At 33.4% G+C, this 22,877-nt stretch overlaps 1 protein-coding gene across 1 annotated transcript; it reads left to right on the top strand.

Annotated features, from left to right (window-relative positions):
* Positions 1–7,782: 7,782 nt before the first annotated feature.
* Positions 7,783–22,554, top strand: LOC129265019 (tubulinyl-Tyr carboxypeptidase 2-like). Its single transcript, XM_054902998.2, has 9 exons — positions 7,783–8,261; positions 12,691–12,779; positions 13,599–13,655; positions 14,011–14,085; positions 15,273–15,444; positions 16,065–16,110; positions 16,644–16,723; positions 17,414–17,497; positions 19,800–22,554. Exons 1-9 carry the CDS (start codon positions 8,043–8,045, stop codon positions 20,019–20,021), a joined length of 1,044 nt encoding a protein of 347 aa, XP_054758973.2. The 5' UTR covers positions 7,783–8,042; the 3' UTR covers positions 20,022–22,554.
* Positions 22,555–22,877: the final 323 nt, after the last annotated feature.

Here is a 22,877-nt window from a genome sequence, read left to right as displayed (position 1 = left end):
CCAATTTTTAAAACCAGTAATAAAGAACAGGTTAATAATTACAGGCTCATATCAGTCCTCTCTATTTTTCTTAAATATTGGAAAAGGTTATTTATAAAAGGACCTATAACTTTCTCAAAAAAAATAATTGTCTTTTTAAATCTCAATACGGTTTCCGTAGTGACAATTCAACAGAACTGGCTCTCCTTGAATTAACTAATAAAATTACTGACTCTATTGAACGCGATTCATTCGCGATTGGAATATTTATTGACCTGTCAAAAGCGTTTGACACGATTGATCATACTATACTTTTATCAAAACTAAATAACTATGGTATTCGTGGGACTGCCCTTGATCTTTTCTCTCGTTACCTCTTAAATCGTAAGCAATAACTCTGTTAAGTCCGAATATATGACTATCACATGCGGAGTTCCACAGGGGTCATTACTTGGCCCGCTCTTATTTATTTTATTTATCAATTACATATATCGTTCATCAAACCTTCTTTCCTTTATCATGTACGCTGACGATACAAACAGAGTTTATTCTGATAAAAATCTTTACCACTTGTGTGAAACTGTTAATACCGAATTGAGTAATGTCTGTAAATGGTTCTGTGCAAATAAACCCACAATCAATTGTAAAAAAATGCAATTACATTATATTCCGTAACTCTACAAGGCATATAGATTTTAATCATGTTGAAGTTAGGCTTAATAACCAAATTATTCTCAGAGTTGAAAATACAAATGTCTTGGTATTATCATTGACAGTAATTTAACTTGGTCACATCACATAAATGAAATTGAAAACAAGGTAGCGAAAAATATCGGAATTATATATATCGCCTAAGTAAGCTTTTATCTTCCAAAACCGGTCCTACGTACATTATATTGCTCTCTAATCCTGCCATATTTTTATTATTGTAATTTGGTCTGGGCTTACACATACCAAACCCATCTTAAAAAAATATGTTTCCTTCAAAATAAAATTGTACGTATAATTTCTGAGAACGACATCATACCACCAACAGACACAAAATCTTTATTTCATTCCCAGAAACTGCTGAAATTAAACGACATCAATAAACTTCAGCAATGTAATTTTATGTACAGGTGTTTAAATTCTCAAATTTCAGAAAATTTTCGTAATTTCTTTACGCATGTATCAAATATACATCATTTTGATACCCGAACAAATAACCAAATATATATTCCTAACATAGAAAGATTATCTTTCAACCCAACATCCGTTATTCTGGCCCGAAAATATGGAATGATCTTCCGGACTACATAAAAAATCCTTGTCAGCATTAAAAAAAAGATTAAAAAATGATTTTATCATCCTATGCTTGAATATCCTCATACCTTATATTCCTTTTGACCTTTTTTATCTCTCCCTCTCTCCATCATACATTGTTGTACGCTCTATTTGCTCGGTACTCGGTACTCATGCCCGCCTTCCTGCTCACTTCTCCCTCTCTCGTTTTCTTCCCATTTTCTTCCCTTCTTCTCTTCTCTTTTTCTAGCCCTTCTTATCTTTGTATTGTATTTTGTGTATTGTATATATTTATATGTCCACAGGCGTATCCCGCCACAAGCATGTGCTTCTAGGGACCTACGCCTTTCTCTGTACACATAAGATGTATATATTTATATTCTTTATGGAAATTGATTTCATATGAATTCTTGTTAACAATAATGAAGAAATTTTGTAAAATGGAGGAAAATTAATGTTTATTTGAAATGAAATGAAAATGAAAATGTTGGTGAAGAAGGTAGAATTGAAATTTTCAGTGCTTTCTTTACCCTCAGAAATGATTCAAGTCTCTCATGTGTGCACAAAAAGTAATATGCAAACAGCACATCATTCGTAATCATTATATAAATGAGGGGACCAATAACGTATACCAATATTTGTTTCTATTTTTATAAATATGAAATATGTATTGCCCTTCTCAATTTGATTCCCCATAGAACATAATATCATTTGTGTATGATTTCATTCACCATTATCATCAATTACGTTGATAGTAGAGATCCTCTTCCATGTATTCATGACCAAATTCTATAAGAAATAAAATTCTCTCTATTTCATGTCGGTCTAATATAACAAAATTAGTGAGTGTGTGAAATCATTAGCTTCCTCGTATCGAACCTGATGTGCGCATAAATGAAACGATTTCTTTATCTATCATCCAATTTTTATCAAAAAATTAAGTGCCATGTGTATATTGTCCAAATCAATGCGTTGCTGGGGTTGACTTGGCACGCTCTGTTTCCAACCCAACAGGTTTATAGGGCCTATAATTTAATGCTAGTTCGTATATAAGCTCTAAATTTATGTAAGGGCTAATCTTAATTGACAAATTTGAGACAAACCAATATGATTATGCTCAACTTGAGGCATTGATAATACGAATTAACGTTATTTCTATAGCGCTTATCACAAAACATGATGTCGCTGAGAGGAAAAAATAGAAGGAATTTCAGCACAAAAAATAAAGTAATTGTATAGTTTACTGTAGACAGTTAAGTGGTTTCATATGCGAAGGTAAAGGGTTTTTAACAAAAAAAAAAAGGATTTTAATATGGATTTGAATTTCTCTGTTGAATCTGCTTGTTTTATACTTTGATATATATGCCTAACCCTTGTTATCATGGACTATTATGTAGCTATATAACAGTTACCTCAAACTGCTCGAGCTTCTTTAAAGAAAGTATGGCATGATAGCAGAACTAATTATTGATTCGCAGCTCACGCTCTTATATCGAGCTAGTATCATACCTCATTTTTCAGGAAGTTGGCAAATTGCATAATGGAAAAATATGATATGATGGACATCAGCAGTGTTTGAATATTTCTATAGGGTGAAGGACCTGATAGACTTCATTGCATTAGGACACTCTATTCTTTAAAAAAAAACAGCTTTATGACTGAATTATTAAGTCACATGATACAATTTGTAAGAGATTATCTCAGTTTTGTATTGTACGTTTTCTTTATTGTTTAATGTTCAGCATGTTAAGCGTTACAAACATCTCTTAATAAAAATTTTATCAATCTCAATGACACATGAATGTCATCTGCGATATCATTTTTCTTGGGGTGGGGAGGATCAACATTAAAACATGATGTGATTTCATATTTTTATGCAAGCGGGTAGAAAGGGCAAGACCGGGGAGAAGGAGAAAGAAAAAGCGGTAAGAGAATGAGAGGGTCAAAAGTTTTGTTGATTGGTAAAAATATCAAAATATTGTAGGATACGGTTGAAAATGGAGCACAAGTGAGAAAGGCAGGGGACAGGTAGAAAATAGCAGAAAATTAGAAGAAAATATTTGTGCATGCAGCTGAGATGAAAATCCACCAAAGAATATCGATTGTTATTTAATGTTTTATGTGACGTCATATGCGAGCAACTCCCCAATATTCCATTTTTAATAGAACACGATGAATAAAAATACATTTATTACAGATTATTTTTAATAGAACATGATAAATAAAAATACATTCACTACAGAAGGTGTATGAAAAGGTGTGTTTAATGATACGGTATAATTACGCCCATGGCACAAATGAACATCACTTTCATTTTTTTTTACTAAATAGCATTTTGAGGAGTTTATATTACACATCACAATAGAGAAGATGAGTGTCTGTTACTACACAAAATCAGAATTATCAAAAATATTATTACTCCATTATATTGTCTTTAACGGATTTTTTAAAATCAAACCTTCACCATTATTTTTTCTTAATTCTGCTTTCATTTAAACCAATTACCTTCAAGATGAACTTTCCTTTAATCTGTAACACATTTCCATTCATTCTGATGGGAGTGGAGAGGAAATGGAGAGTTACTGGGAATGATTTCAAACTATCAAACAAAGTAAGTGATCTCCAAACTTGACAAAAAAATCACAAGAATTTAACTTCAATCAATAAAAAGTAATTAAGCAGAGCTTTTCTTTTTCATTTCCCCCTCTTTCTTTATCTTTTCATTTTGACGTTGAAGTCTTCGTATGATTGAGTGTGAATGTGTTTTGGGGTATATAGTTATGGATGCTTGTTGTAGTTATAGTAATGCACAGATGTAAGTGTATCGGTAGGTTTTGTGAGCATGAGGTAACTTGGGAGTGTTAAACACTAGTTTCCCATTTACACGTAGTCCTACCGATGCACGAAGAAACCTGTGTATCATTTGTTTTATAGAATGGTGGAATTTTTTGACGAAAAATCAATTTTTTTACAACCATACATAAGTAATTACCGGACACAATTGCAAGTTTACCGGATGCAGGGCTGGCCATGCGCCATGATTCGGTAGTGTCTGATGACCATTCTATGATTATGGTTAATGACTAATTTATAGCTCAGTAAAAAAATTCAAACTTGATAAATGTTTATGAAAGTCGAAAAATAAGAAATCAGTAAAAGCAAATAATGAACATAGGGCCTAATTCTGGCAACGAATGAAAACGGTTGGTAAAAACTGAGATCAAAGACTATTTTAAACTGGCAATTAGCTTTGCAGATTGTGACAAGAGGCACCCGCGAACATTTTTTTTTAATTATGGTGCACATTATGAACATGATGAATTTGTGATTTTCTACTATTATAACGATGATCAAAATATAAACATAAATCGTTATAAATTTACATGTTATAGGTATCGTTTCATCATAATTTTATCCTCATGAATTTTTTTTCCTGGGGAAAAAATGTGACATTTTAGTAATTTTGTGTAATTAAAGGGAACAAATGAAAAGGTTTTTTTTTATTATTGCTCACGCAGGGGCCGCAGAAGCGAGGGGGGGGGCCTTCAGCCCCCCCCCCCTTCCACACTGATTTACAAAAACGTAAAAATAACCGTATAATTGTGATTTTTTTGCATGGTCAGCCCCCCCCCCCCCCTTTGAAAACCGTTCCGAGGCCCCTGACACGCACGCGGCCAATTACAATTCCAAATATTTGTAACTCAGAACCACTTCCTTTTTTTGCGCTCGATCACACAAAACAACCAAACTCACTCACACACACATAGGCCTATATATATATATATATATATATATATATATATATATATATATATATATATAAATATATATAAACCCCTCAAAAAAAGTTTGGAAATCTGTGTTTGGCCATTAATTTCTCCCAACTCCCAATTTTACACAATGCATAATTGACATCATCCAAAAGATTATGATCATGCCATCACGAAAAGAGCAGGATTCAAAAGTGTTGGATGAGGTCTGAATTGAAAAGCTGCAAAACGAGCAAAAAAGGTTTGGAAATCTGAGTTTGGCCATTAATTTCTCCCAACCCAAAATTTTACACAATGCATAATTGACATCATCCAAAAGATTATGATCATGCCATCACGAAAAGAGCAGGATTCAAAAGTGTTGGATGAGGTCTGAATTGAAAAGCTGCAAAACGAGCAGAAATAGTCATGAAGGGTCAATACAGAACATGATTCTTTTGTCTGTGTCAATAGAGATGAAAATCCATTCAAATCAAGCCCCTGCTTCTGTAGTGATGGTTCTGTGAGATAACATGGTTTGAGTCGTGGTTTGATATACCCATGCATGTTTGTTTGTTATGTGTTTGCTTGTGCAGAGGTGTGTTTGATTCCATATTAATGTTGATGTTAAGGTGCATGAAAATAATTAAAAGAAACCGCTGAGAAACTCACTCATCACCACTGAAAAAGAACAGTGACTTTTTACTTTTACTTGCAACTTTTGAATTTTGACCTTGCCCCACATTTCAAGGCACTGCACCTCCATATGAACGATAATCACATCATGTGGGGTATCATTTTAAAGAAAATTAAATGATCTATTTATTGATATTAAATACACATTGATATTTACTAAAACCCATGAGGAATTATCGATCAAAGTCAAAAGAACCGCTGAGAAACTCACTCATCACCAAGGAAAAAAGAACAGTGACTTTCGATATTGTGTCATTTTGCAGCTTTTGAATTTTGACCTTGCCCCACATTTCAAGGCACTGCACCTCCATGTGAACTATAATCATATCATGTAGGGCATCATTTTAAAGAAAATTAAATGTTCTATTCATTGATGTCAATTACACATTGATATTTACTAAAACCGAGGAGAAATTATCGATCAAAGTCAGATTTCCAAACTTTTTTTGAGGAGTTTATATATATATATATATATATATATATATATATATATATATATATATATATATAATAAATACAAGTTCACAAGGTTGACTGGAGGTTCATCAACTTTAATTGCAACTCGGAGTTTCACGCAAACTCCCGAAGTATATATACATATATATATATATACATATATATATATATATATATATATATATATATATATATATATATATATATATATATATAGATATATAAATGTTACCATGCAGGCATCTACTCTTTGACATGACTACTGTGTCTTGCACCAAATACTTAGGCGAAAAAAAATGACAAGACCAAGACATATATATTTATGTGACTCATGAGAATGAGACACATATCTCACCAACAAATTAATGCGAGTGCGAAGCGCGAGCCGAATTTTTTTAGCGTACTGACATGAAAACAGGCAAAGGTACCTGTCATCTGTTTGCAGTGACTCATGACTCATGAGGAGAGGATACATACCCCACTACACATATAATGCGAGTGACCAAAGCGAGCTGAAATTGCTTTATATTCTGACCTGAAAGCTTGATATTCGAGCATTTTTGGTACCAATGATTACGGATGGGTATTTAAAAGAACGCAAGAACGATAGATGCGAGTGCGAAGCGCACAAGCTGAAAAATTTTGATATTTCGATCTGGAAAAAAATGACACTTAATGGACGTTTTTAATAAAGAACGCAATATATATAGACCTATCCAATAAACGATTATTGCATATCGAAGGGGGGGTTCTTTTGAGGTTTATTCTATTCACCCATTTAATCATGAAAAGTATGGGTGTTTGCTAAAGATATGATGCGAGCTGAAAGTTTTTTATATTCTTATCTGAAAAGCGGACATTTTGAGCACGATTTTAAATAAAGAACGAGTTCGATCATGAAAGTTCATCTGTGTTGGTAAAGAACGAGTTGTATATCTCATGCAATCTCGCTTGCCGATTTCTGTGTAACATCACAATCTTGTTTTATTTTTTGCACATCCGGAATTATATTGGGGGGCAAAACGATATGTTCCCCCTCATATTTTCATCAGTGGTGGGGCGATCGCCCCTCCCCCCCCCCCCCCCCCGATCCTCTGCCTGTATTTTTTTTGCCTAAATGAGAGGATTACATGCAAAAGCCCCTAAAGCAAACCACAAACAAGCTATAGGCCCGGAAAACATTCGGAACTGAATTCGAATTTGATAGCCTCGGGATTTTATTGTTCCTCTAAGTATGCCTGCAGCCAGACATATACCCTGTTAGTTATAGGCTAGTTGGGATTTTTTTATTTCATAATTTTAAAGATTTTTTCCTCATTTGAATCTCGAATCTCTCGCTTTCAAACTTGAAGTGAAAAATAACTTCTTTGGTAAAGTAAAAGAAAAATAAAACTAGAGAAAAGGGGTTATACGAAAGGAAAAGAAAAGTAAATTAATATTTTTTAAAACTTAGTATACATGTCTGGTTCTGTAACTCTAATAACATCTCAAATTTTTATCTTATAATTGATATCATGTTGGATATTGAGACAACGCTCAAGCCAGTGCACTGACCTGAACGGATTTGTTATAAACGTTGACACCCCTGTTTTCTTATTTTTTCCTTACCTTAAACTTAACTCCACCATACTTTATTTTTATGTCTCGTTGACTATCTCGTACAGCTGCGATGAATTCTCGAATCTCGTAACGACATGTAAACAACCGGTACCTGTAGCTTTGCCTGCAAACTGCACTCGCACAATTGCCATTGATAAATTCCACAATTTTTCTTTCTTTTCACCATATGAAGGTATGTCAGGCAAAAGCTAGGATCCAGTACAGACATGTTTTGAATACTAACAAGTAAGTAGATCTAATTGACGTTCGAAAGAGAAGAGCATGACTTCCAAATTAACATCTGGCGCTGCTGATGACAAGAGCGACGACGAGAATGACAATGGCACTGGAGGAAGTGGGGGAGTTCTGTTTTACGTCAATAAAGATGGTTTTCCCATGACTCACCAAACATTTGAAAAAATGTTTAATCATTGTGCAAGGATTCATCCAGATAAAGAAAAGATGGTGGAAAAGATTCAAGGCAACAAAAACTTACCGAAGGTGAGAACTAAGTAAAAAAAAAAAACTAAGGCTAAACACTAAACAGTAAACTGCTAAGTAAACTGTAATTGTAAAGGCAAGCTGTCGCGCAGTCTATTTAAACTTGTTTTAATGTTACTGTTAGTCCTTAGTTTTAGTCTCAGTCACATACTGACATAGCTATTTAGCTCCAGTGATAATTGAATTAGGATGGGGGTCGGGTGTCCGGACACTTTATATTTTTGAAGCCTTCTTTTTTGTCTTTGGATTACACTAAAAATATGAATTCAATACTTTAGTTGGATTTTTTTAATCATCTTCTATTTTGATCTCTATAAATATTTCCTTACATTTTGTATTAAATATTGATGAAACTTCGCATGTAAATTTTTCTATTCTAAATAACTTTCTAAAATTGATCGTCCGGACTCACAACAACTGGGTATAGCAGACCTGCCAACCAGTACGTTTTAGTACGTTTTTGCAACCAAAATATGGCAGTACAGGTACGTTTTTCTTTAAAAAATACGTTTTTTTTTTTTTTTTTTTTAATTATGATGGTGGGCCCCAAGTCTGCGCAACTAACAATTTGGGTTAAGATTTAACATGAATTTCTTATTTCACAAAATCTTTTAATTAATAATGTTCCTTAGCTACATTATTAAGAGTATACCCAGTTGTTGTGTGTCCGGACAGGTTGTGTGTCCGGACGATCAATTTTAGAAAGTCATTTGGAAAAATTTACAAGCGAAGTTTCATCAATTTTTAGTGCAAAATGTAAGGAAATATTATAGAGAACAAAATGGAAGATGATTACAACTATTGAATTCATATTTTTAGTCTAATCCAAAGACAAAAAAGAAGGCTTCAAAAATATAAAGTGTCCGGACACCCGACCCCCCATCCTACCGTAAGTGTATGGTCAGTTCCCCCATGTCTGCGCGGTCTCCCAAGTCTGCGCACCCGCGTATCTGCGCGATTCTAGTAAAAGAGGATACGCAACGAGCACGAACTTTACACATGCAATACATAGACAGGTATTCATAAAAAAATCCGACTCAAAATGGTGAAAAAATAATGAATTCAGGGCATTTCATGTGACGGCCTCAAAATACAGCCTTTCTCATCAAAATCTCCGAATCGTGTGCAAAGTGAATGAGTGCGCAGACATGGGGTACCATTTTTTTTTTCAATCTGAAAATGACTGCCCAAGGTTTTTTCAAGAAAATCCTATATTTTCTTTCATTTTTTAATGAGAAATTTGGTATACTTACTCTCAATAATATAAGGAACATTATTATCCAAAAGATTTTGTGAAATAAGAAGAAATTCATGTTAAATCTTAACTCAAATTGTTAGGTGCGCAGACTTAGGGCCCACCATCATACTAAATTTCTCATTATAAAATGAAAGAAAATATAGGATTTTCTTGAAAAACCTCGGGCAGTCATTTTCAGATTGAAAAAAAAATGATACCCCATGTCTGCGCACGCATTCACTTTGCACACGATTCCGGGATTTTGATGCCGTCACATGAAATGCCCTAAATTCATTATTTTTCCACCATTTTGAGTCAGATTTTTTTATGAATACCTGTCTATGTATTGCATGTTTAAAGTTTGTGCTCGTTGCGTATCTTCTTTTATTAGAATCGCGCAGATACGCGTGTGCGCAGACAAGGGGGACTGCGCAGACTTGGGGGAACTTGCCATACAAAATCGTAATTTTATTGAGAAAAATCATCTCTATATGTCTCTATTTCATAAAACGTACACAAATATGGTATGTAATTTCAGGTACGGTAACTTGCTTTTTTTTTTCAATCATTTTGTAAAAACCAGGGTGAGATATACACAAGTTTCAATGGTTTTTTTTTTTCCATCTGTAAGAGCAGTGCGCATTTTAGCTTGCATGCAGCTTGAGCGCCGTGATGGGCGAGTGCGCAAAGCATTTTATTATGAAATACACTTTTTTGGGAAAAAATACAAAATATTAATCTCACACGGTAAAAATACTGATTTTTTGTCAAAATACTGATTTTGGGGATAAGAATACTGAAAATGCAAAATACAACTTGGCAGCTCTGGTATAGGGTACTATATCACAAAAATGGGTGATCCTCATGAATGTGTGGGAATAAATTACACGCATCTTTAATTGACATTGAGATCGTAACCCAGGGAGCTCCGGCCCGCGAAGCAGGTCGGAGCCCAGGACTCGTCCGTGTAATATTTGGCAGAGGATACTCTCCAAAATGGGGTAGAATGGTGTCACATCTCAACCTTAATTAAACCACGGGTTAGATGGATAACAATTCAGTCCATATATATTACAAGCATTACTGGTTTATTGCTCCATACTTATGACTGTCCGATCGCTTACATCGCGCACATGCGAATTGACCTCGGGGTCAACCAGTTCATTTGCATATTATTCATGACAAATGGGGTCGCAATAGCACCCCAAATAAAAGGGGAAAAAATGATGCACTTACCTCGATTATATGGATGAAGGTCTATCGTGACACAGAATCCTGACATCGAGGCACAAACTCCTTCTTTCAAAATTGAAAACAAAATGGCCGATCGCTACCAAGAACGAACGCGACATAGAGGTCTAACTTTTCCTTTTTTGAGGGTCCAGTTTGTGCCTTGATGTCAGGATTCTGTGTCACGATAGACCTTCATCGATATATAATTGAGGTAAGTGCATAATTTTTTTTCCCCTTTTATTTGGAGTGCTATTGTGACCCCATTCTGCCCCATTTTGGAGAGTACCCATGTCTGCCGAATATTACACGGACGAGTCCTGGCCCTCCGTTTGCGGGCCGGAGCTCCCTGGGTTAGGTAGATCGTAGACCTAATCCTGGGTTTTAGGGGACTAAATTATTTGCACTGATAAAAAATAACTAACTGCTTACTAGTACACCAAACTTATCACACTGACCCACTGTCATTTATTGATAGCCCATAACCAGATTCAGAGGGGAGAGATGGGACTGACAGTGTCCGCAGGAATGGGGGAGGGCTATTCATCATTCAAATGATTTTACAGTGTATAGTGCCTGGGATGAGTTGGGTGAAGTTATCTACCATTTTTAAGTGCAAATTAGTCCCCTAAAACCCAGGCTTCCTATGTGACAATTTAACCTAACGTTAGATAATATGTGTGAGTGTGCATGGATTTTTTTTTTTTACATAGGGTCTACATAATGTTAGACCCTATTGCCTTTTTGTCTTGATCTGGGACAAGATCAAAGTTACACCAAAAGTTTCAGTCTAAGGAATGCCATGTGGGAAATTCATGTTTATTCTTTTAAATTTTCAGATGCGCAGTCTGCACTCTGCAGACATGGGACCCCCCCCCCTTCATAATTAATGTATGCCCAGCTGTGGCATGGGTTGTTTATCTGGACAAGATAGTGATTTCAGGACTAGATCTACATAATATGTTCTTCTAGATACATGTAGAATATTTATAAGGGGGAATTGTCATGAATTAATTAATGAATTCCCAGAACAGACAATTATCCCTGTCTACAATCTAGGTTGACACTAAGGCCTGTATTCTGATCTTTTTAATTCACTTGTTCACTGCAACCACCCTGCCTTTGGGAAATCTAAATGTAGATCTATGGTATGCCAATGCAGTACACAGCACGCACTTTAAAACATTCATTAAAATATCACTTTTGTGACCAAAAATACTCATTTCCATACAGTTGCAATCTATTTTTCATTAGTAACTTGGGAATCATTTTTTGTACACGTATTCACCAGAGCGCTCCAAAACTTGACTTTTTGGCATAGTTTTGTGTATGCCCTCTATTGGTGGAAAGTAAAATGGCAAGAAAATTTTCATTTTTCAATCTCTATTTTTAATTTAGAATAAATAAAAGAATTCAATTTACTTCAGAGACAATTTATATGATTAATGGCTGTAATGGAAACTGACAGTGTAAAAAAAACCAAGAACAAGAGAAAATAAGCCAAATATTGCCAACCTTATTTCACCACACAGGGAATAGTAACAGAACAATGTCATATCATGACCTTGTTCATTGAATGAGTGGTTTAATCTAAACTTTTGTCTAAACTGGTGGTTTAACTATGGATAGCCAAATGGGACACGGATCTTTAATAGTACAGTTTTGATTTCTAAGCCCATCTATTACGCAGGTCATTCATTTTCGGCTTCCAAAAATTTTAGCTCAGAGTTAGACCATGACCTAAACTTAAACTGGTCTTCAGAATACTGAAGTCTGGTTTAACTATTTTAGTTTGATCAAAAGCAATTTCAACTCTTTGCAAGACAATGATGGGCATTATATATTGTTGTTGGTTAATTGTTTTAATGGTGTATGAAACAGATTTTAAGCAGGCCTACAACTGTAGGTAAGCAGATATTTTGGCAAGCCCCTTTTCACTATTTTTCTCTCTATTTGTGACAGGTTCCCATTCCCTCAGTCCCTGCTGTGCACCTTTACCAGTCTGTTGGAGCTAGATTAGAAGCAATCCAGGACTATATGAAAGAACTACAGTATCCTTCAAGAAAATCAATGAGTTGCTGATTAAGACTGTTTTTTTACAAAGTCACTAAAATGATACCCACTTGGGCACCAAAATAATAATCTACATATAGGATACATGTAGATTTTTTTTTTGAAAGAAAAAAAAACGCTATATGGCCTATTTTTAGGAAATTGTTGAATTAATTCATTGCAAGCTTGCAAGCATAACTTTTATCAACATTCTAAAGATACCTGGATAGGTTTCAAGAACTACTTTGGCATGCCTCACTGAATAGCATGTTCTAAATAATAAAATAACAGTCAGTTTACCTCCACTACACTTTACAATGTAGGTAAATTATGATTGTGTGCCATTACATGTATGAGAAGAATTCAAAATGCAGTCATGTTATAATGAACAAGTCAAATGACATTATGTTATCAAAATTGCTTTAGTTTAATTAAAAAATTTGCTTTATTTATGCACTATAATTTAGATGTGCCCAATATATTTGAAAGTAAAATAAATGTTAAAAAACAGTTTACCAGTCATTGAAGACTAATAGCCTTGTATTTTCATACTTTTTTTTACAGCATATTGGGACATTGTAAGGTACTTAAAAAAATGATTTGCTTTCTTGCATGATGATGTCCTTTTTTATGTATTCATTTTTTTAGTTACATTCTTATAGAAAGGCAATTTTGATTGATTCAGTAGGAGAACCACTAAGTTAGCATTCAGTGCATAATTTCATTTATGTTCTATGAACATTTCATGATTTCATGGGTATAATAAAAAAAAATATGTTGTTCTGTTATAAGTAACCTTAACTGAATTATTCATTCAGATACAATCACACTGGTATGCAGTTTTATGAAATAAAAAAGAACAGGCCTTTATCTGGGTAAGTTTTACTTTCTGGTTTTACACTGATTTAAAAACATGATTCAGAAAGAAACAAAAGTAACATATGATAGTTCCTAACGGTGGTACTGTATCATTGAAAAAATGTTATGCAAATGGAATATGATAAACAATTCGTCATTTTTTGTTTGCATTTGAAGACTGCATCGTCATGAATACAGGCTTTTATTCATGAATATGTGCAGATCATTTATCAATGTAATTTGGTTATCAACATATAAGATTCTTTAGAATGAAAAGTTGGGGAATATTTTCTTGATTTACAGATTTACAATATTTATGAAATTTTATTTGAAAAATTAGATTTATTAATTTCCTTTTCTTCCTTCTTGCAGTTTAATGGATTCTGCTAAAGAAATGATCAGGGAGTCACTACCCATCAAATGTTTGGAAGCTGTAATTCTAGGAATGTATCCTTTCTATAAAATGGAAGTTTTGGTCATGATATTGAATTGTTAAGTAAAGTATAAACTGTCTCAAATTGATCAAGAAATGTTGATTATATTTACACCTAAGAATTGATGCATAATTGCATTCTGTAAGCCCTGTAAGGTTTTGTATCACCTAAATATGATCAAAACCATCTCTTATTTTTGCTGGAAAATGCTCATGGAGTAAATGTACTTATATGGGAATATACAGAAATTTGGGGCTCTAACATTTAATCTTTTTTTGGGGGGTGTCATATTTTTAGTGTTTGAAATTGAATTGTTTACTATCATATTCTCAACATGCTAAGAACTTGAGAAATCACAATGATTATTGTCAACTTTCTTACAAGAGGGGTTCCATTTTTACTCCTTATACTACAATGACTGTATGATGGCCAGTTAATTGCATTCAGGTACAAATATTTTCTCAAACAGAGTAGCAAATCTCAGTATCTATTCCATGATCACCTGTATCAGTACTACTGCAAGAAAAGTGTGATTGAAAACATACCTACTTTAGGAGTTTACATGCACAAGAAATCTAGAAATTTAAAGTCATCTGCTTTGAAGATGGACCTTCCTTGAAAGCACTATTTTCACATCTTAAAGCTTAATTAACACTTCATTTTCATTTCATTGATTTCTTTCATTTTCAACAAAATATAAATCAAATAAATACAATCATAACAAGTCAACATCATAAAAAATATACCAAGGTCATTAAATCAACTTGAAAAAGACATGTTATAAGAAAGTTACATACAAAATAATCATGTGTATAGGATTTGTGATTTATAATTTGTGAAAATGGAGGATCCCACTAAAAAGCAAAGCTTGTACATGTATAATGTGGGCTCCTCATGAGAGGAGATTAATTTCCAATGGATGTTATAATTGTTTTTTTTTTTAATTTCATGCACTCTTTGTAAGAAAGTTGCAATTTTGTGTTAGAAAATTGTTTAGTAAAAGCCCATCCCAAAGTTAATTTAAAAAAGCATAGCAATGCAGAATTGAGTGTAACCTCCAAAGGTGAAAATATGATAAACATATTCTGCTTAATTACTGTACATTGCTTTTAATACAACTTATTTAGAGAATAAATGGGAAACCTCAATGAGTGAAAACATCAATCTCCTTTCCTTAACAAAAAATCTTGAACAAATCAGCTACTTGACAAATGGAACCCCGGGATTAGAACGGTTCACAATAAGTTTTAAGACTCAATTCCATGGGAATGTTCATAGACATGTGGTACTTGGTTTGGTTCATAACTCACGCTATGGTGCTCTTGGTATGAGCAGGAGAGAAGATCTCATGGATAAACCTCTTGAATTCAAGGTATATTAATCTCTTTGAAATGCCATGTCAGAAAAATTATATAAACTTGCTTCCTAGAAAAAAAAACAATCCCATTGACAGTGTTTGATAGTGGATACCCTAGTCTGTGAATTAACAGAAGCTACACAGACAAGAATCATGCAATGATAGTCATTACTAATACATGTACAATGCATTGAAACAAAAATTGTGTTAAAATGACTTAATTTTCTAGCAATTCTAATTCCATGGTTAAATACTCTTACAAGAATCACATGATGGTTAGATATCAAAAATTTTCAGAATGAAACTGAGTCCCAGTTAACATGCCTGCAAGCTCTATAAATGTGGGTAATGGAATTACATTGATTATTTCAATTGCCCAAGAACATCAGAAGTTTTTTCTCTCTTTTGTGGTGTCTCACAATCAAACTTTCATTTGCCTTTTTTCTCTTTTAAAAACGTTCATATTCTATGTTACGTTTACTTTATCCTTTCTTTTCTTTCTTTCTTTATCCTTTCTTTTCTTGTCCACTATTCTGTCTAAGTGTTTCTCTCTCATTTCAATAATAGTTTTTGCACATTAGAAATTGTGCTTCTCCTTTCACCACTAAAATCTATAATTTTATCTATTTTTGTAGTCACTATCTGAGCTGATCTTTAGCTACCAAGATGCATATAAGAAGTGTAAGTACATGTATATCAATGAACATTGCATCATTACTGATGTATTCATTTATCTTTTTTAAAGAAAATCAATATGACAGCATATTCTATGCAGTAATAATAATTCAAATACTGTTGACACTTTCATGAGATAGATTGCTGCTGCAAAGAGTGAAAATATTGAAATATGTGATCTCTTTTATTATCACTCTATTCAAGTGTATTTTGTTGTTTAGTGTTCCATACAAACTAAGAAACTTATCGTAAAGTGTGCATTGGTATTTGAGTTGTGAAACTTTGCAATTACACCATGTAGGGTATGTAAGAAATAAATATTAACAAAAACTATCATGTTATGCTATCTTTATAATATATCATCAAGAACAATGTTGATTATTTAGGTTTTGGAAGGATTGTTTATTATCATTCATAAACTTGTTATTTTTACATGTGACAAATGATTCCTGTCATTATCAGTAGTTCTTTATGTTTGATTGAAGCTAAGCATTGATCAGTTGCATTTCGTATTTGCTCACAAAATCTCTTATTTCCAGATTGGCATGTAGTGAAGAAACTGAAGGTTGGATTACCAATCGCTCATGATCCACATAGTTTTGAACAGATACAATGGCGGGTGAGTGATTGCTTGATTGATAGAGTGATAGACTTATTCTTATTTCTCCTACCTCTGTCTTTCTTCTCCTCTTCTCTTTCCTTTTTCTTCTTAGCCTTCTATATGTATCTCCTTTCTTTTTTTCTTCCTCATTTCTTTCTACTCTCCTTCTTTTACTTCTCATTCGCATTCTCCTTTCTTTTTCTTGTTTTTTATTCTTCTTTTACTCCTCTTCCTTTTCCTTCTCTTTCTTCTTCTCCATCTCCCCCTCCTCCTCCCCATTCTCCTTCTCATTATCCTTCTCCTCTTCATTCCCCTTATTGTTGTTTTACTCCCCCTCCCCTAGCTCCTTCTTCTTTTCTTTATAAAAATAATAATAAAGGAATATTTACAGAGGGTATTATTATTACCTCAGCTTTAGCTGGGCTGCCTAGGCACTCAAGCATAACCCATTCAGCACAATGTGGGTGAATATCTTGCTGATTTAAAACATAACATGGCTTGGAATCGAACCCACATCCCCCAGATTGAAAGAGAAGAGTCACAACTACTAGACCACAACACCCCTTTTACTTTTTAGCCAATCTGCACTTACAAAATAAACCCATCTCTGGGAAATGGGGAAAGGTTGAGATGACATATGTATCTAGATAAGTCCAGTAGCTACTCTGTAAGATGAGATAATTGTATTCTTTTATTCTTCATTTGTAGCATCTGTCTCTTAACATGTGGAAAATGACTCGCACTGAAGCAAGCAAGGAGATTGACAAATATGCAAAAGATATGAGAGCATGTGTAAGTTTTAATCGTATATCATTACTAATGTATACAAGTGAAGTAACCCAAAATACTTTTTATTAGGTATGCTTATATGAAGGCAAAAAGTACATTTTGGTTGATGTACAGCTTTAAGAAATTGTTGAGAATTCTTTTGTAAAGATTTCAAACGTGATCAAGTTTTGTACAGGATGTCATTTGGTTTGAGAAGAGCCTTTTTTTTTTGGGGGGGGGGTGGCAATCAGCTATCATCACTTACATTTTATATAAAAAGAATATCATGTTCATCAGTTTTAGCTCATCCGGCCCGAAGGGCCAGATGGGCTTATGCCGTGGCGTGGCGTCTGTCGTCTGTCGTCCGTCCACAATTTCAAAATGCTTCTTCTTCGCCATTTCAAGTCCGATTTCAATTCTGTTTGCTTTATATGATAGCACTAGGTGGGGGATTCAAAACTTGTACACAGAATTTTGAAACTCATTAAATGTGCTAATTTATGCGCATTTTTCAAAATTCACAAATAATGCTTCTTTATTTGTTGACCGATTTTGAATTTTTTGCTTCCATCTGGTAGAGCTTCATGAGGTTCACCAAACTTCTACACAGAATTTTGAAATTTTGACTAAGACAATTTTTATGCTAATTTATGCAAAACTAATTTATGCATATTTTTAAAAATTCACATGTATTGCTTCTTCTTTATTTGTTGACCGATTTTGATTTTTTTTCTTCCATCTGGTAGAGCTTCATGAGGTTCACCAAACTTCTACACAGAATTTGAAATTTGGAGTAGAAAATTATTTAGGCTAATTTATGCGAAATTCATAAATCACAGAAAATTTATTTTATTTGTTGACTGAATTTCAAAATGCTTCTTCGTCATTTCAAGTCCAATTTCAATTTTGTGTGCTTTATATGATAGCATTAGGTGGGGGATTCAAAACTTGTACACAGAATTTTGAAACTCATTAAATATGCTAATTTATGCATATTTTTAAAAATTCACATAAAATGCTTCTTCTTTAATTGTTGACTGATTTTGATTTTTTTCTTTCATCTGGTAGAACTTCATGAGGTTCACCAAACTTCTTCACAGAAGTTTGAAATTTTCATTAGAAAATTATGTATGCTAATTTATGCAAAATTTATTCATAAATCACAGAAAATGCTTTTTCTTTATTTGTAGACCGATTTTGATTTTTTTTCTTCCATCTGGTAGAGCTGCATGAGGTTCACCAAACTTGTACACAAAATTTTGAAATTTTGTCTAGAAAATTATTTATGCTAATTTATGCAAAATTTATTCATAAATCACAAAAAATGTTTTTTTCTCCTTCATTTGTTGATCAATTTCAATTTTGTTTGCTTTATATGATAGCTCTAGGTGGTGATACAAAATTTCAACACAGAATTTTGAAACACATTAAATATGCTAATTCATATATTTTCAAAACTCACAAAAATACTGTTTATTTGTTGATTGATTTTGATTATTTTTGTACCATCTGAGAGCTACATGAGGTTCACCACTTAGGTTCTACACAGATTTTAGAAATTTTTACTAGAAAATTATTTATGCTTAATTTATATGAAATGTTTTCATAGCTCACAAAATATGCTTCTTTGTCATTTCTTTATCAATTTCAATTCTATATCCTCAATTTATGTCACCAATATAGTTCACTACAGTGTCAACTGGGCTGAAATTAAAATTGTGTTAAATTTTGTTGCGAGATGCTGGATGAGCTCCACATCATTGATGTGCTAGTTCTTGTTAAAATACAAATTTAGATAGTACCATCTGAGCAAGTATAAACAAATATCCCGATGTTCAAATATAGATTGATCTTCCTTTCTCTCTTTTTGTATGATACTTTTTTGTGATGTTTTTGTACAGTTTACCTGCTGTTTTTCCAAATATTTAAGCAGTTTGAATGAATAAATACAAAATTGAAATTTAATTGAATAGAGTACTGCATATATCAGTGTTTCCACTTTGAAAGAGATTTCCAGTATTCCAGGAAATTTTGGAAAGTCCTAAATTTTAGAATGTACACAATATTTTAATATAACTATTTTCAGTATTCATCATGATAGTGGTCACTATTACAGGCCAACATCGGACATGCTGTTTTCATCTTCTGAAGTTTGTTTGAAAATCAAATTTGAAGATTTAAAAAAAAATGGCAATGCTTTCAGACAATTCTGGATGCGGTTTCAGGAAAGAAAAGTTGTAGAAGCAGTGCAACATGTACATTTGCCTCCAGTCAATCGATGTGAGCATGATGTTGAATCTCTTTCATCACTATTGTCCTTTTACAGTACAAATCAAGTCGCTCAGGGCAGTCCAACTATCAGTTTGTCCAAGAAACCAACCCTTACAACTCACCTCGTAGGAATCCTATTCCTAGTACTCCTAGGGTTCATAGATCATCCTCTCCTATCGTTGTCAGGGTAACACAAGCTGGAGCTGATGGTAGTGATGATGATGGACCAGTGGTAGAAAAAAGGTTAACAGGTGGTGGATACGAAATCAGAATATAATACCGATATTAATCACTAATCCGTTGCCTAATGGAGCACAAGATAAGTACTATATCTGTGGGAATTACAAAAATCATCTGTCAATTGGTTAATTGTCTTTTATTACAGGGGCCTGCTTTATAAAGACTTCTTAGTAATGCATAGTTTCTATCACAATTTTATGATCAGCCAATCAGGTTGAATAATGTCAGTAGCTTTTAACTGTTATTGCAAATTTGTTATAGTAACAAGTTTTATGAAATGACCTTCTGATCTATGTAGAAACATGATATAGAGTTTTTAAGGTATTTATCATCTGTAAATGAAAAAAAAATGTTTTATAATTGTCAGTGACTGTATCGAAAAGTAATCATGTGGTTCAGTTGTTGTTTGTATTATGAGAGAGCAAGGCAGGTCTATGTTAGAAGGAGTGAGAGAGAAAGATAAGAGAGAGAAAGATAAGAGAAAGAAAGAAGAGGAAGACAGAGAAGGGGTCGGGTGCATGGTAGAGGTTCTAAAAAAACTAAAGAAGATTTTTTGTGTGTGAAAATGGTGAAACATTTAAGAAAGAGAGATGGGGGAGAAACTTTTAAGAGAAAGCAGTGCAATGGCCAGAGACATTGGTAGAAGGGAAACTGAGAGATGGTAAAATAGAAGGCCAAATGAGAAAGCAAAAAGAAAGTAAAAAAAAAGATTAAGAGAGGGGGTTGGGGGAGACATAAGAGCATGAAGAACAGAATAAATGCTTTAATGTGTTTTTTTGCATTTTGCCAAATAAAAATCTACATTTCCAAGGATTCAAATGTGATTAGTTGTGCATTTAGATATCACATCGATCCTAATGTTTGTCTTTCAATCCCAATAGCTGCTTTGAAAGAATATAACCAATAACCATTCATTTTTTTAAATAAGTTTTATAAGTTCAGGGCATCACAGGAAATCTTAATGAAGATTCAAAGACTTTTTTTATCTTCCTTGTTAAAATTTGATACCTAAATATTTGTTGTTAGTATTTATGTTGTATATTATTTATTTAGTATTTATTTGTATTCTTTGTAAAATTAGTTATACATGTTAAGTACTTTGATATATTTTTTTACAAAATCACCAATTTGGCTCTTTACTACTTTTTCAGTCTTTCATATTGAATAGTTTAAAGGCATGTCACGAGCCAATTTTGTCTCTGCAATTTGTTTCCGTCCGATGTTTACTGTTCCATCCATTATTGTTTGAATAGGTAATTGAATGCAGAATATTAGTGCATTGATTCTCACTTCCTTGCTTTAATACTAGCTCAGACCCTTTACCAGGGGGCCACTTAACTATATTGATCTAACATGAAGAACTTAATCAGGAAAACGGGATTTGGGTGGTTGAAATGCAAAAGTGAATTGTACGTGATGTATTAGTGTGTTGAGAATACAACAATAACAGAGAAGAAATGTAAGAGATCTATGCAAAAAAAAATGAATGTGTTTCTGAGTTTATCATATTGCTAATGGGATATTTTTTCCTCCATATCAGTTGGATTTTTGTGCCACCTAGGATTCCGTGATAAAGGGCATTCTATATAAGCCAGTTTGTAGTTCCACTCTGCGCATGATCAGAGGAAGGTCATTTGTACTAAAGTGACATGGTGGTTTAAAATTTAATGAGATAAGCACCAACTTCGATGTCTTGATTATTCATATATTCTTTTGAATTGTGTTTTTCATACACATCCACAAAAAACAATGCGTCCATGAATGACTGGTTTATTTCACAGTTTGCCAAGTACATTGTACAACATCCTCTGATATACATTCAAAGTAGTAATGCAACAAATACCTTCATAGAGTGTTCATTGATGTGCTATTCTAGTCACCTGGTCTATTCAAATACTTCTTCGCGCTATGTAAGGCATGCATACGTAATATCTTGCTTTGAAATCTGCCTATCTTAATGAAAGAAATGAAAGGTCATTTGACCAAAATTGTCCACGGAGTAACTACAAACTGGTCTATTGGCATTACAGTTGTGGGGGGGGGGGGGTTACAATTTAAATGAAACGTGAATAAAGTATAAATTTGACCTATAAAATGCATTTAGGGAGTCATTTTTATTTTTGAACACCTGTGGTCATGCATGTGTACAGCATTGTGGTTAAGTGGCCCAAGGTTTGATTTGTTTAAGGAGAATTTGAGGCTCTTTGATCATTATGAATTGACTTTCCACCATTTAGATGATGTCTGAATTTGGAGGTTGATAAACCCAACTTTAAATTGTGTTAATTTGTACCAATTACATTGGATACTACTCACACAAACCACACATTTTATATTTGTATACTTGTTATATGAATACTTCCATTAATAGTTCCGTCCAAATTCATACCAAAAAAAAAATAGTACCGTCCAAACTTTGTGTCACCTTGTGAACTTCAGAATATGATATTATGCAAGATATTTCATCATGACTTCTATGAATTTTTTAGTATTGATTTCATTATTGCAAGAAATTGGTGGATGAAATTTAACGTATTTGTTGAACTGAAATAAAGATTTAAAGCATAATATATCTGCCTTCTTTCTTTGATGAATGTGTGAAAGGTTATTCAGTTCTTTCAGCTAGTTTCCAATGTGTATCAGTGAGAAGAATTATGATTCAATGTGATAATTGAGGGTGTTTTGTTTGCATGCTTGATGTGTTTAAATAATTAATTTGACTCCTAATGAATCCAAATTTCATTTTAATCGTGAGCTCAATGCCAAAAGGATTTTAATCATTATTTTGAAAGAAAAGAGTTGTTAATAAAAGAATATTGTTTAGTTGCATATAGTTAGGGGCGTTTTCAGAAGTTAATCTCTTGATTTTCAACCAACCATATACCAATCAACA

This window comes from Lytechinus pictus, chromosome 7 (assembly GCF_037042905.1).
Source record: "Lytechinus pictus isolate F3 Inbred chromosome 7, Lp3.0, whole genome shotgun sequence".
NCBI lineage: Eukaryota > Metazoa > Echinodermata > Echinoidea > Temnopleuroida > Toxopneustidae > Lytechinus > Lytechinus pictus.
The sequence above is the reverse complement of the archived record's forward strand: the minus strand, read 5'-3'. Positions and strand labels throughout refer to the sequence as shown.